The sequence below is a fragment of the Schistocerca serialis genome, chromosome 2, assembly GCF_023864345.2.
Source record: "Schistocerca serialis cubense isolate TAMUIC-IGC-003099 chromosome 2, iqSchSeri2.2, whole genome shotgun sequence".
Classification (NCBI taxonomy): Eukaryota; Metazoa; Arthropoda; class Insecta; order Orthoptera; family Acrididae; genus Schistocerca; species Schistocerca serialis.
The window spans coordinates 723,403,670-723,416,239 of record NC_064639.1 but is presented as its reverse complement, the minus strand read 5'-3'; the positions used below and the strand labels follow the sequence as shown (position 1 = coordinate 723,416,239).

At 40.2% G+C, this 12,570-nt stretch overlaps 1 protein-coding gene across 1 annotated transcript in view; it reads right to left on the bottom strand.

Moving 5' to 3' along the window:
- Positions 1-12,570, bottom strand: part of LOC126457919 (T-cell activation inhibitor, mitochondrial-like) — a 318,393-nt gene that overhangs the window by 59,159 nt on the left and 246,664 nt on the right. The window contains exon 8 of the mRNA XM_050094613.1: positions 7,650-7,793. Coding sequence (XP_049950570.1) covers positions 7,650-7,793 — 144 coding nt within the window. The remainder of the gene's footprint in view (positions 1-7,649; positions 7,794-12,570) is intronic.

Sequence of the window (12,570 nt, the reverse complement as noted above, 5' to 3'; positions counted from 1 at the left end):
ACAGTTCCCTAGTTGCAAAATTGTACCCAGAAACAATCCCAGTCTCTGGTTTGAAGCCAAGATATAGTTCTAAGCCAGATGCTCAAAATGATTTCCCTCAAGACATATTCTGCAATCAGCACTCAAATACTTTAGTGTGTGAGTGTTTTTTAGCTATGTCATTCATAATTGTCTGCCCCCGGTAGCTGAGTGGTCAGCGAGACAGAATGTCAATCCTAAGGGCCCGGGTTCGATTCCCAGCTGGGTCGGAGATTTTCCCAGGGACTGGGTGTTGTGTTGTTCTACTCATCATCATCTCATCCCCATCGACGCACAAATCGCCAAAGTGGCATCAACTCGAAAGACTTGCACCCAGCGAACGGTCTACCCAATGGGAGACCCTAGTCACACGACATTTTTTATTCATAATTTAAAATTTTTACTTATGACACAACATGCACTAGGAAGTCATTAGAAGTGCAAAAACCACACTAAAACTATTGAAATAAATGTCACCTTAAAGCAGCTATTACTGTGTCCTTCAGCATATCAAACACTATGTTACAAGGGGCCTTTAAAAAGTAGGTTGCAGATTATTATGGCAGGCTATGTAACTTTTAGTGAATACTGCAGTATGCTTCAAAGTGACACACATACATAACACTATTTTTGAACATGGTTGCCAAGTCTATGCAAGCAATTGAATGTTCTACCCCAACAACAGAAATTTGCTCCTTGGCCAAGGCGCTATTCAAGAATTGCTGTGTGAATATTCTCGAAATAAGTGTCCAAGGAATAGAAAAGCAACTGGAATCACTCAACAGAGGAAAGTCCACTGGACCTGATGGGATACCAATTCGATTCTACACAGAGTACGCAAAAGAACTTGCCCCCCTTCTAACAGCCGTGTACCGCAAGTCTCTAGAGGAACGGAAGGTTCCAAATGATTGGAAAAGAGCACAGGTAGTCCCAGTCTTCAAGAAGGGTCGTCGAGCAGATGCGCAAAACTATAGACCTATATCTCTGACGTCGATCTGTTGTAGAATTTTAGAACATGTTTTTTGCTCGCGTATCATGTCGTTTTTGGAAACCCAGAATCTGCTCTGTAGGAATCAACATGGATTCCAGAAACAGCGATCGTGTGAGACCCAACTCGCTTTATTAGTTCATGAGACCCAGAAAATATTAGATACAGGCTCCCAGGTAGATGCTATTTTCCTTGACTTCCGGAAGGCATTTGATACAGTTCCACACTGTCGCCTGATAAACAAAGTAAGAGCCTACGGAATATCAGACCAGCTGTGTGGCTGAATTGAAGAGTTTTTAGCAAACAGAACACAGCATGTTGCTATCAATGGAGAGACGTCTACAGACGTTAAGGTAACCTCTGGCGTGCCACAGGGGAGTGTTATGGGACCATTGCTTTTCACAATATATATAAATGACCTAGTAGATAGTGTCGGAAGTTCCATGCAGCTTTTCGCGGATGATGCTGTAGTATACAGAGAAGTTGCAGCATTAGAAAATTGTAGCGAAATGCAGAAAGATCTGCAGCGAATAGGGAGTGGCAACTGACCCTTAACATAGATAAATGTAATGTATTGCGAATACATAGAAAGAAGGATCTTTTACTGTATGATTATTTGATAGCGGAACAAACACTGGTAGCAGTTACTTCTGTAAAATATCTCGGAGTATGCGTGCGGAACGATTTGAAGTGGAATGATCACATAAAATTAATTGTTGGTAAGGCGGGTACCAGGTTGAGATTCATTGGGAGAGTCCTTAGAAAATGTAGTCCATCAACAAAGGAGGTGGCTTACAAAACACTCGTTCCACCTATACTTGAGTATTGCTCATCAGTGTGGGATCCGTACCAGATCGGGTTGACGGAGGAGATAGAGAAGATCCAAAGAAGAGCGGCGCGTTTTGTCACAGGGTTATTTGGTAACCGTGATAGCGTTACGGAGATGTTTAGCAAACTTAAGTGGCAGACTCTGCAAGAGAGGCGCTCTGCATCGCGGTGTAGCTTGCTCGCCAGGTTTTGAGAGGGTGCGTTTCTGGATGAGGTATCGAATATATTGCTTCCCCCTATTTATACCTCCCGAGGAGATCACGAATGTAAAATTAGAGAGATTCGAGCGCGCACGGAGGCTTTCAGACAGTCGTTCTTCCCGTGAACCATACGCGACTGGAACAGAAAAGGGAGGTAATGACAGTGGCATATAAAGTGCCGTCCGCCACACACCGTTGGGTGGCTTGCAGAGTATAAATGTACATGTAGATGTAGATTGTTGAAAAATCCCCTCCCCCATCTCCCCACCCCAACGTTCTTTCAGCTTGCTGTAAAAGATCTGGATGGCATGATGGCTCAGTATTACCCATGTCTGTGTAGTCTCGGTCAAACTGTTGGCACTCTTTCACTACAATTGGATGAGACACTGCATTTGATGCATATACTTTCAGATTTTCATGGTGAATCTGAGCACAGTTAAGACACTTTGCCCACAAGAACTGTACTGTTCCATGTACTTCAACTTTGGAGTTTGTTTCCTGTTCCTAGACAATTTCAATCACACAGTGTGAAGCACCTGTTAGCCTCATCATAGCAGAACTGTGACTGCAGGAAACCTAGATCATGTACCCTCTTTTGACAATGCACCATGCTCTTGTGCAATGGTCTTCATGTTGAATGATGTGTAACTTACTTTCTGAAGTCCCTACATAGTTCACTAATTACTGTAGTGAGAAACATGCTACTGAGAAGAGATTAATCCCATTCAATAGCATACTTCAAAGAAGAAATCAATCCCCACACAATAGTGATAAGTGATAAGATTTGTGTGCATCTGCATTCAGTTCTGATTATTGGGCATCACAACACTGGTGAATTTCACAAGGCAGGCAACACAAGAGTCAGAATAGTTCGAAACACATTATGCATGTCATGAGTAGATGGTTTGAAATTAAAATTGGCATCAATGATTGAGTTATATTCAGCTGCTAGAATTAATGTAGAAATACACACATAAAAAAAAAAATTGGATTACCTTGGTCCCGAGAGTTCTAGAACATGTACAGAAAATGCGAATAGAGATCGACATAAACATCCTTTCTGCCCTTTTTATTGCTCATGAAAACCACACATTGAGTGTTGTACCACCATACATAGGTGGTGGTCCAGATTGCTGTACACATAGGTACCTCTAATACCCAGTAGCACACTCTCTTGCATTGATGCATGCCTGTATTCGTCATGGCATACCACCCACAAGTTCATCAAGGCACTGTTGGTCCAGATTGTCCCTCTCCTCAACGGCTATTTGATGTAGATCCCTTAGAGTGGTTGGTGGGTCACAGCATCCATAAACAGCCCTTTTAAATCCATCTCAGGCATGTTCAATAGTGTTCATGTCTGGAGAACATACTGGCCACCCTAGTCAAGCGATGTCATTATCCTGAAGGAAGTCATTCACAAGGTGTGCATTATGGGGGTGCAAATTGTCATCCATGAAGGCGAATCCCTCACCAATATACTGCTAATACGGTTACATTATTGGTCGAACGATGACATTCATGTATCAAACAGCCATTACGACGCCTTCCATGACCACCAATGGAGTACGTCAACCCCACATAATGCTACCCTAAAACAGCAGGGAACCTCCACCTTGCTGCACTCGCTGGACAGTGCCCCAGGCGTTCAGCCTGACTAGGTTGCCTCCAAACACATCTCTGACGACTGTCTGGTTGCAGACATATACGACACTCATCGGTGAAGAGAACATTATGCCAGTCCTGAGCGGTCCATTCGGCATGTTGTTGGGCCCATCTCTACCGCCCTGCATGGCGTCATGGTTGTCTGTCTGTATCTCCTCCATGTCTGACCAACATCGCTTTGGTTCACTCCAAGACGCCTGGACACTTCTCTTGTTGAGAGCCCTTCCTGGCATAAAGTACAATGTGGGCACAATCAAACCGCAGTATTGACCATCTACGCATTGTTGAACTACAGACAACACGGGCCGTGTATCTCCTTCCTGGTGGAATGACTGGAATCGATCAGCTGTCAGACCCCTTCCATCTAATAGGCACTGCTCATGCATAGTTGTTTACATCTTTGGGCAGGTTTAGTGACATCTCTGAACAGTCAAAGGGACTGTGTCTGTGTGACAATATCCACACTCAATGTCTATCTTCAGGAGTTCTGGGAACCAGGATGATGCAAAACTTTTTTTGATGTGTGTATGTTCTAATAATTATACCTTGATAATTCTCATATGAGTATTCTGATAGTCTATAGGGGTTTTCAATACACCCCACACAAAGCTTGGTGAGCCTCTAATCATTACGTTGTATTTTCTCTGTCTTAACTTACCGCTAACTGACACTTTTTGCTTTTGCTGCTTAAGTGTCAACACTGATTATATTGAAATTACAGTAATGAGATGATATTCTCATTGTTATGTGTGACTACTACAGATGGTATGACTGTTCTGCTTAAGGGTGACATAGTGTAGGAAATCATTGTCCTGCAGAGGCCGTTTTTATTTTTAAATAAACACTTTATTTCATGATTTCTCAGTATTGGCTATTTTTGCCCCTTGTGTATTTTCAAGCTACACAGATATGAAATCAGCCTGTAAAATGATAAAATGCAGCCATTGTTGCCAGGCCAGTGACAGCCCCACTAAATCCATTGTTTCACATTCAAAACATGATGGCTTGCTGAGAAGTAAAGCCTCTGAATTTTTTATGTGAAAGCTATTAAAGCTTTCTAAATAAAACAAAGGTTATTGACATTCTACATATTTATTCTTCATGTCTATATATTTGCGGCCCTCTGCTGGTAGACAGCTCCAAATTATAGTGTGTAACATGGTGGGGTATAATGTAACTATGAGAAACAGCATCCTGTAATTAGGTTTTGAATTCAAAGAGTTCATCCACACAAGGAGCACACACTCCTTCGGTATGACAATGCCAGACCCCATACAAGTTCTGCGACATCTGCAACAATCCGACACCTTGGGTAGCTATCATTGTTCATCATCCATACAGTCGTGACTTGACCCCATCTGATTTTCATCTGTTTCCATAATTTAAAGGACTTCACACTGATATAAGTGCTGTAACATCTGTAACAATCTAATGCCTCGAGTTCCCTACCACTGATCTTCGTCCCTACATTCTTGATTTGGACCCATCTGATTTTCATCTGTTTCCACAATTTACTGAACACCTTCTAGGACTTCACATTGATAGTGATGAAGCAGTGCAAGCCTAGGTGAAGTTGTGCCTTCATCAAAGATCTTACGAATTCATGAAATACTGATCAATTTACCATGCACCTGATTAAAATCTAGAGAATCAATCTGGGTAAACAAAGGCCCAGAAAGCTATGATTTAAGAGAAGAACAGATAAATCCATGGACACCCTTCTGTGGACATAAGAAGTCAGGTAAAAGAGACCTGACCTTCCAGTAACTGGGAGGGAACCTACCAAGAAAAATATGAAGCTCCAACAGTTGTGTCAGAACTGGCCACACCATGACAAAAGCAACACTACATATACATGGAGAATAACCAGTGCAGACCAACGTGGCTTCAAAACACTGGAACAAATGCTGGGGCACATTTTACGTGACTGCACAGAAAGAAAATTCATGGGTATCTGGGAAGAGATTGCCGACGCAACATCAGCAGCAATAAACTGGCTGTGTCATTCCATATCCAGCTGTGACGGAAAATGGTTATCTCAACCTCTTTTAGCTACTCTTGGTTCTCCAGCTTTCATTACGTACTTTCTCTGTCTCATATTATTTTGTCTGATTTTGTATCAGTTTAACATATGTACTTGTGACCTATGATTCTGTAAGCCATATGTTTAAAAAAAAAACTGTATGATATGCCACAACCTGCAAGAGTTGTGGTAGATACCAGTGTTGCAGAAACCGAGGTCATTCTTTACAGAGGCTAAGGGCCATAATCTTCAATGGTGGCCGAAAAGCACATTTTACGTCATGATGCCTGCAGAATACAACCAACTCTGTTCAAAATGCTACATGAGTAAAGCTGCAAGGCCACAGACTTAAGTATCACCTCTTTATGTTCACCACTCACCCAATTCGCAGTTGGTCAATATCACAACATATCTTATCTGTCTTTCACTAAACCCATTCTGGCAAAAGGTGAGTGAGATGGGCTAACTCAGCTGACAAACTTTCATGGTCTGAATTGACGTGCCCCCTATCAACCAAAATACGAGTATGTAGTATCTCTTCACGCTGAGCCAGGTGATGAGAACTATCAGCCTGAAGATACAAATCAGTGATAGTTGGCTTCATATAAGGCATGCAGGTTTCAGCATCGCTGGCTCCAGGGCACATTTCTCATAATCTTCCATAAAGAAAATTGGCAATAATAGGTGACAAAAGGCTCCCCATCCAAATCCATCTGTCTGCTCATAGTAATGGGCACTGAATAACATAAACATGGATATTCTTGCATGTCAAAACAGCTTAGTTAATTCAAGACCAAACTTAATCTGTAACCAGCTGTAACAAGTGAAACAGAGGAATGTGCATGCTGAGAGAGAGAGAGAGAGAGAGAGAGAGAGAGAGAGAGACCACATCAAAACTTACTAAAATATCAGACTCATTCAAGCACAATCTCTCTAACTGATACAAGAAATCTGCTAAGTTACTCACCATATAGCAGATATGCTGAGTCACAGATAGGCAGAACAAAAAGACTTTCACAAATAAAGCTTTCGGCCAGCAAGGCCTTCATCATTTTTGACAAAGGTCTTACTGGCTGGAAGCTTTACTTGTGACAGACTTTTTGTTGTGCCTATCTGTGACTCAGTATCTCCGCTATATGGTGAGTAGCAACTTCCCTTTTCATAATATTGCAACTGATTTTATATATAGAGATAGAGTCTTTGTTTAAATCCCACTTGGAATCCTACTCTCTCCTTGGTCAAACAACAGAGAGGCAGTGTTAATGATGCTTGTTTACCCAGTGTTAACTGACACTCACTATTGATAACTGTTGATGTTCAGCATTTTTGGTTGTGTGGTTCGGTATGGTGTGTGTGTGTGTGTGTGTGTGTGTGTGTGTGTGTGTGTGTGTTGTTTTGCTGCATATGCCTTAGTATGGTTCTTTTTTGGCATGGCCCTCATCCTTGCACAGCACTCTCTTGTTGCATTTGTGCCTTGAAAATGATGAGATGATTACTTGTTGAAAATTGAGAGTTGTCGAAGACATAACCCAACTGCATTCCCATTACTTGTGTGGACCACAACATAGCAACTCACCTTGCAAATTTGCATTCTTCTCCAGAGCATATTGTGTGTATACATACGTACGTATGTACGTACACACACACACACACACACACACACACACACACACACACAACTTACATCATGGTACTGCAACCCAACTGTATCTTATAATCCTTGTCACATCACTCCCCAATAGATCTAGCCATGTATTGAATTTTGTAAAATTAATGTGTAGCATAAAGTTGTTATGTATAAATATAACAGACATACCTCATCCGGCCTACTTTCATTGTCATAATATGGGGTTATGACTGTGAAAGAAAAAAATAATTAAAATACATAAAAGATTAACAACTGTATTCTACAAACACAATCACTCACGTTTCTACAACTAATTCATAGTTTTCCAGTGTGTTGGGCCAGTGCCTAGGATAGCCAGTTCTTCCTCTGTAGTCACCAAGAGATGTCATAAGACGACGTAAATGGTTTTCATAGTGCTTTGCCATCACTTTTGGCTGAAATTTCCTGGGAAAATAAAAGTTAGATATAGTAAAAAATTGAAAAGACAAAATAACTTCCCAACAAACAAAAAATTATGTCCAGAACATACAAATAATTACATTTCAAACTGGCAACACAGTGAGAGTCTAATGTCTAATACACAAAACAGATTCCTTCTCTCTCTCTCTCTCTCTCTCTCTCTCTCTCTCTATCTATCTATCTATCAATCTATCAATACTATGAGGGTTGGAACTTAAATAGTGGCAACTATTTACTCACAACCGTTACAAAAGAGTTACTTGTTTTCACCTGTTACTGTCCTTCAAAGTAGTCACCAGCGTTGTGTAGAACCCGTTGCCAGTGATGTGGAAGGTGTAGTATACCGTTAGCAGAGCCTGTTCTGTTGACTGTACAAATGGAGCGGTCTACTGCCAGTTGAATCTCTGGAACAGTTCTGAAGCGAATGCCACGAAGTGGTTCCTTCATCTTCGGAATCAAATCAAAGTCACTTAAGTCCGGGAAGTATGGTGGATGGTACAGTACTTCCCAGGCCCATCAACCAAACAGAGCAGCCACAGCTAGCACTGTATGCACCTGCGCATTGTCATGCAGAATGATGGGTGGGTTGTGCAAAAAGTGTTGCACTTCTTTCGCAAAGCTGTTCACAGGTGATGCTTCAAAAATGAAAAGTAATACTGTGCACTGACGGTCTGCTGTGGAGGAACGTAATAGGTTAGGATAACACCATCACAGTCATACAGGAGACTCACCATAACTTTCACCATACTGCAGCTATGACGCACTTTTGCCTTCTGCGGTGACCCATAATGCTCTGCAAAAGAAGTGGTGACACTTTCTGCGCAACCCGCCCATCATTTTGCATGTCAATGCGTGAGTGCATACAGCGCAAGCTGTGGCTGCTTTGTTCGGTTGATGGGACTGGGAAATACTGTACCATCCACCATACTCCCCGGACTTAAGTGACTTTGATTTGATTCTGAAGATGAAGGAACCACTTCGTGGCATTCACTTCAGAACTGTTTCAGAGATTCAACAGGCAGTAGATCGCTCCATTCGCACCATCAACAGAACAGGCTCTGCTAATGGTATACTATGCATTACACATCGCTGGCAACTGGTTCTATACAACACTGGTGACTACTTTGAAGGACAGTAACAGGTGCAAACATGTAACTCTTTTGTATCGATTGTGAATAAATAGTTGCCACTACTTAAGTTCCAACCCTCGTATCTATCACACACACACACACACACACACACACACACACACACACACACACACTACTAAATAAAGTGCAACAACTGATAAATTAAAAATTACTATGATGGCAAAGTTAATGGCTAGACAGTTGTGAGACTTCTACTCAAAAAACTACTCAAAACATAATGTTAGACTCCACAACTACAGTCTGTAAAGCACAATACTGGATAGTTCTGGTATCAATACAGCATTCTGTTTGCAAACTAAGACCATAAGCAATGTTCTCTAATTTTTTAACAATGGTCTCAACTGGGCTTCCACATAGGCAGAACTTTAGAAAGTGTCTCACAGTTCATCCTCACAATGCTATGAATTAATGTCTGTTATCTCTAATCATCACATTTTTCTTCGTAACACATTAGCAGTTAAGAGGAAAGTAGTTATTGATCTCTGACACTGCAGCAGACAAAATCTAAACTAGGACACAGTGGAATTTGCTTGTTGAAGAGGAGGGAGAGAAATGAAAGGGAGAATTTTTCTAATATGGTAACGATTAGTCCAAGCCAGCAATGACAGGGTCAAGTAGTTTCTTTTTTGACACTTGGCTCTTTATTACAAACATTGCACCTTTGTGTAAAGCGCCTTCTCCTGAATGCAAGCATGGATAAGTTGAGATAGTATCAGCCTTCAGTGACTGATACATAAAAGCAATGGTGAATGGTTTATCAAAACATGATGGTCAAATGCTAACAATAAACTATGCAGATCATATAACAAAAGTGTTGTATCACAGAATCATAAGTAATGATTTGATCACAGTATTGGAGAGAGGTCAGAACAATGGAAAGAGATTTATGAAGCATACAGTGCAGTTGAAAAATTTAACTAACTTTTAAACATACTCCTATAGCACTTCGAATATTGTTTTCTCCAAAATTAAAAAATAGTAACATATAACACAATCAAGAACAATGAATGGATAACTGGTGGGTATTTTGTGCAAGGCAGAGAGATCTGAACCTTCACAAAAGCTGTGGTCAAGAGATGAATTCTATACCCATAAGTATGGTAAAATCGTCCAGTCTGTCATTAAAAAAGTGAAATACAAGGTCTGTGCTCAAAAAATAAAACTCTTTGGAACATTATTAAATAACAAAAAACAAAAATAGCAATACAAATAAAACTGAGTCTCAAGTAAATGGCTGAAATGTAAATGGGGACACAATGAAAAATAATTAGCCATAAAACTAGACTACTGCCTTCTCACAGTGACAAGAAACATTACACTCACCCATACACAACCAAATGTAGATACATCAAGTTTACTTCATCAGATCCCATATTCACTCACACCAGATATTAGTTTCAAAAATACATCTCCAAAGAAGATAGAAAATTCATTGCATCACTAAAATAGAATAGTTATACTAGCTACCAAAGTGTGACATAAAGTATCAAGACTTGATTATATATGTGCATGTTTTTACTTGAAACCAATATTTAATCAAGGTGTATTTCTGTTTGTTGGCTGTCTAATGTGGGGGAGGGGATCAAACAGCGAGGTCATAGGTCCCACTGGATTAGGGAAGGATGGGAAAGGAAGTTGGCTGTGCCCTTTCAAAGGAACTATCCCAGAATTTGCCTGAAGCAATTTAGGGAAATCAAGGAAAACCTAAATCTGGATGGTCGGACGTAGGTTTGAACTGTCATCCTCCTGAATACAAGTCCAGTTTGCTAACCACTTTGCCACCTCACTCAGTTTCTTTTTGTTTTATCTTGAATGAACAACCCATGCAACATTTAGATGGCAGTATCCTCACATGCTGAACAGGCCACCATCATAATACATGTGACAGCCAGTGATGGAAGAAACTCCCACAGTTCAGTGTTGCAGAACTCTGCACTTATTGCATTCTTATTTTAAAAAAGAGCTTTGTATTCCTTTTAACTGAAGTATCAAGAAAAAACTGGAATGAGAGTATTGTAGCATGATTATGCATTCTGATATTGTAATATCCTGTCTGTCGAGTTAAGGTTTGTGCATTTCTCTGTTATCAACACCTGAGAGAACACGTACAGTTTAGTAAATGTGATGTAAATGCATAACACTAAAAATCAATTTCATTGATATTTACAATCTAATTTACTGCAATTAAAATTATGAATAATTAAAGCCATTACGAATGCTATTGTGTTCTATAACTAACAAATTACAGGAAAAAGAACTATTTAGCATTGGAAGCTTTTGAGAGCTATAAGAGTATCCCTGAGTTATCAAAACAATTAATCTAACAGATAAAAGGGAATAGCTGTGGTTCAAATAACACAAAAGACTAAGGTTATTTAAATATTATATAAACCAGTCATCTTGTTTCTTCGTCAAACAGAAAAAACTTTGATTTATCAAAGAAAAGCCAATTAAGTGATCAAGAAAAAAGAGAGGATGCTGAAAGTGGTGTTGTGTTGTAAAATCATGAGACACAAATAAAATTGATCATTTTTCTGAGCATGGTCATAGAACAACAGGATATGTTCAGATAACCGAAAATTAATCAAATTTCTGGGCATAACAACACACACAATGATCATGTTTGCTACAGATTATTAAAATATTGTGCTTACATGATAGATCTACCCCTAAGCTAACAGTGTAATCAGTCAAACAACTGAGACTATTTTCTGACAGACTTAAATATGATGCAGTAACATCTAAAACTGGAAATAAGGAAATTTTGAAAAGTTTTTGAGGAAGACCTACGATAGAATACAGCAGGAAGGGGGACTTGGAGGAGGAAGCGAAAAAGTAGAGAGGTAAAAGGACTGTGGGTAGGACATTTCTCATTTCAGGGCATGACAAGAGGTAGTTGAAACCCTGCCAGAGAATTAGTTGAAATCCTGCCAGAGAATGTGATTCAATTGCTCCAGTCCTGAGTTTTCCAGAGTCACAACTGGAATGCTCCTCTGTGGCCAGACAGTGAGACTTTGGGAGGTGGTGGATGATTGGAGAGATAGGACACAGGAGTTCTGTTTTTGTACGCGGTTGGGAGAGTAATTATGGTCTGTGAAGGTTGCAGTGACACCTTTGGTGTACTTTGGGAGGGACCGCTCATCACTACAGATGCAATGGCCATGGGCATTAGGGATGTTAGTGTAAAGGGATGTGGCATCAATAGTTGTCCACCCAAAGACCCTATTTTGCATATTTTCTCCCCTCTATCTTGTGGGGCAAATGTAGCTACAGTAAACAAAGTTTTTATTCAGTAGATTGGAGCAATTACAATATTTTGTACAGCAGATAGATGCACATATTGCAGAGAATTTTTTTAAGGATCTTGGATTTCTTACATTCACTTCTCAATTCATTTACTGTTTAATGGTTTTTGTTACTGATGATGTTCAGTCACTACATAAGACACTAAAATTATTATGATACTGCAGTCCCTCTGATGTTAACAAGAACAATGCAGTGTTCTTTCACACATACATGCATGTTCAAAGAACAGGCACTGTGGTGACTACAGCCACTATGAAATACATCAAATGTATTCACAGTTGCGAATATGAACAGCCATGACCTGT